The following is a 2,788-nucleotide window of genomic DNA, read 5'->3' on the forward strand; positions in this document are numbered from 1 at the left end:
CCAAAGTGTTAATTTTAAAACACACAATTTACAAACTGACTTCCTGTTTTAACTCTGACGTCGTCGTGTGCAGTTTTCCTGCACCGTGAGTGAACGATTATTGAGTTTTATCTCCACGTAAACTGGTTTAGGTCCTGTGAATAAACTGTCCTGCTGAGATGAAGAAAAGCTCTTATGTTGAGTGTAATGGTCTGTATAATCACAGTGTGTTATGTTGGTTTTTTCTTGTCTCGTCAGGATGGTGGCTTCCTACCTGGTGCACCACAGCTACTGTGCCACGGCTGAAGCCTTTGCCAAATCCACAGACCAGGCCGTGCACGAGGAGCTGGCCTCCATCAAAAACCGACAGAGTGAGTCTTTGTTTGCCCGTCTCTCAATCAAACTGCTACCAGGTTAAAAATGGAAACCAGGGGATTCACTGCTGAAAAATATCTATCTGCTTATCCGATCTCAAGTTTCAGAGATAGAAAAATCCTGTCTACAGAATGGATACAGATACAGAATCAATTCCTAAACTTATGGCTTTGCCCTTTGGTATCTCAGACTCAAGATCAGATCAACGGATCAATATCGACGGTTCTGAGCTGCTCGCTTGCTATTACGGAGAAAAAGTCTTAGTGCAGAAACGTTTCTTTAAAAATAATGTTGCTTGAATAACCTATATTGTGTGGCAGGTCACATAAAGCATATTCTAAACTGCCGATAGAATTTTTTCATAAAAAGAAAACCTGTGATAAATAAAAGTTTCTGGGAAAGTAGAATATTAAAGCTCCTACTTACTTATTTCTTTATAAGGTGGAAGCACTTTTGGAGAACAGAAGAAAATTATATTTTTTTCAGTCTGACGTGCAAATAGGTTGAATTATTTTTTTATGTTGGCCAGTAAAAATGTGTAGTCTTATGAATACAAATACAAAAATTACTTTTAGAAAGTTTGCCTGGACAGCAAACAGACAGCATCACGTTGGAAAAACGAGGTGTAAGTATCAGCTTTTTAATCGTGTTTTCTGTCGGCTCGCAGAGATCCAGAAGCTGGTGTTGTCGGGCAGAATGGGCGAGGCCATCGAGACCACCCAGCAGCTCTACCCAAACCTCCTGGAGAGGAACCCAGACCTTCTCTTCATGCTCAAGTGACTATCTGAGGATGCATTTGCATTTCTCTTTAACATGCGATAGAAGTAAACCACATATTGTATGTTTGAAAGCGTTTTCTCTTTTTCATGTCCATGGCTTCATACTAAACGTTCTAATTTATTTACTTAATTTCATGTGTTTCTTTCATCGTCTGTCCTTTAAAAACTTCTCCTGTCTATCCACCCTTTTTGCCTTCCTTTTATTTTTTGCTTCTTTTCCTGTGTACTTTAATATACAATCTTTAATTTTGTGTTTTCCTTTTTTCTTCCACTCTTCTTACCTTCTTCCTTTCTCATTCCCTCATTTTTTTCCATCCTCCCTCCCCTTGCGTCCTCAGGGTGAGACAGTTCATAGAGATGGTGAATGGGACGGACAGCGAGGTGAGGTGTCTGGGAGGTCGCAGCCCAAAGTCTCAGGACAGTTACCCCGGCTCCCCCCGGCCCTTCAGCAGCCCCAGCCACAAAGCCAGCAGCTCCCAGCCCTACCTCCCAGGTACAGTCCAGCTGCGCTCGCTGTTTTCACATCTGCAGGTCAGAGCAGATATACAGGTGTACAGGTCCTCCTGCTGGTGATGCTGTTCTACAGTATATTTGTCATGTTCAATGTCTGACAGAAAATAAATATTTAAACCTAAATTAACCTGATGATATCTTCATATCTCACTGAGGAGTCAAAGGAACCTTTAAGCTCGACAGAAATAGTGATTAGATGTATATCGTGATATATATCGATATCAACTGAAATGAAAAAAAAAGATCATGATAAGACTTTCTTCCATATTGCCCAGCCCTAATTTTAGGACATTTCTAGGATTTTAAGAGGTTTCTAGAAGTTTTGCACGTTTCTAGGATTTGAGGATATTTCCCGGATTTTAGGACATGTTTGGGATTTTCAGACATCTATAGGATTTTGGACAGTCTTTGGACAGTCGATTTAGGACATTTGGAGCTCAGCTAGAACCTCTGTCGGGGGATGCGGGGATCTTTCACTGGCACTTGCTGCTGGAAAATAGAGCTGCACCATTTTAAGTAGAAAAGAGCAAAAAACACTTGGTGGAAACGTCTTATTAATAGTTAAAATGTGTCTATTTGCTGTTTTTAGGGTTCGACAGCAACTGCTGTAATGGTGTGACGTCTAATAAGAGCCACAGCTCCTCCCCTCACAGTCACAAGCCCTGCCCCCCAGGCTCTGGCTCCACCCTCCCAGCGTCTGAAGTTAGCCTCAACGGGAGCCGCAGCCAGCAGCCCATAACCAGGTAGAGCCGAGCGAGTGTGTGTTATGTTAAAGCTGGCCCTAAGGGTTAAACTCACAACATATGATCACCTGACGAAGGTCTGAGGACCGAAACGTCTGAGAAACAAGTGTTTCACATGAGTTACTTCTCAAATTTTAATTTTCAGTGACTCTAACTTCCTGTGAGATGTCACACACACTTACTGAGTGTTTTTTGTCCTCCCCCTGCTGTCCCGCCTCAGTAGCGATGTGGACATGGAGGTTGACCACTTCACCAACGGAGTGACAGAATCGTCCTCCAATGGTTTCCTCAACGGCAGCTCCAAACACGCCACCGAGCCCGACGACTGTGACGCAGACATGGGTGAGTACTCTGTGTGTGTGTGTGTGTGTGTGTGTGTGTGTGTGTGTGTGTGTGTGT

The 2,788-nt window shown here is 42.9% G+C and overlaps 1 protein-coding gene across 1 annotated transcript; it reads left to right on the plus strand.

The window, feature by feature from the left end:
* Positions 1 to 237: 237 nt before the first annotated feature.
* On the plus strand, positions 238 to 2,731 carry LOC121966026 (ran-binding protein 9-like; the record flags this gene model as incomplete). Its single annotated transcript, XM_042516128.1, has 5 exons — positions 238 to 350; positions 1,022 to 1,130; positions 1,472 to 1,626; positions 2,236 to 2,389; positions 2,610 to 2,731. Coding segments are annotated over 5 exons (653 nt in total), but the record flags the coding sequence as incomplete, so codon positions are not given.
* Between the last annotated feature and the right edge of the window lie 57 nt (positions 2,732 to 2,788).

This window comes from Plectropomus leopardus, unplaced genomic scaffold (genome assembly GCF_008729295.1).
Source record: "Plectropomus leopardus isolate mb unplaced genomic scaffold, YSFRI_Pleo_2.0 unplaced_scaffold22799, whole genome shotgun sequence".
In the NCBI taxonomy this organism is placed as follows: domain Eukaryota; kingdom Metazoa; phylum Chordata; class Actinopteri; order Perciformes; family Serranidae; genus Plectropomus; species Plectropomus leopardus.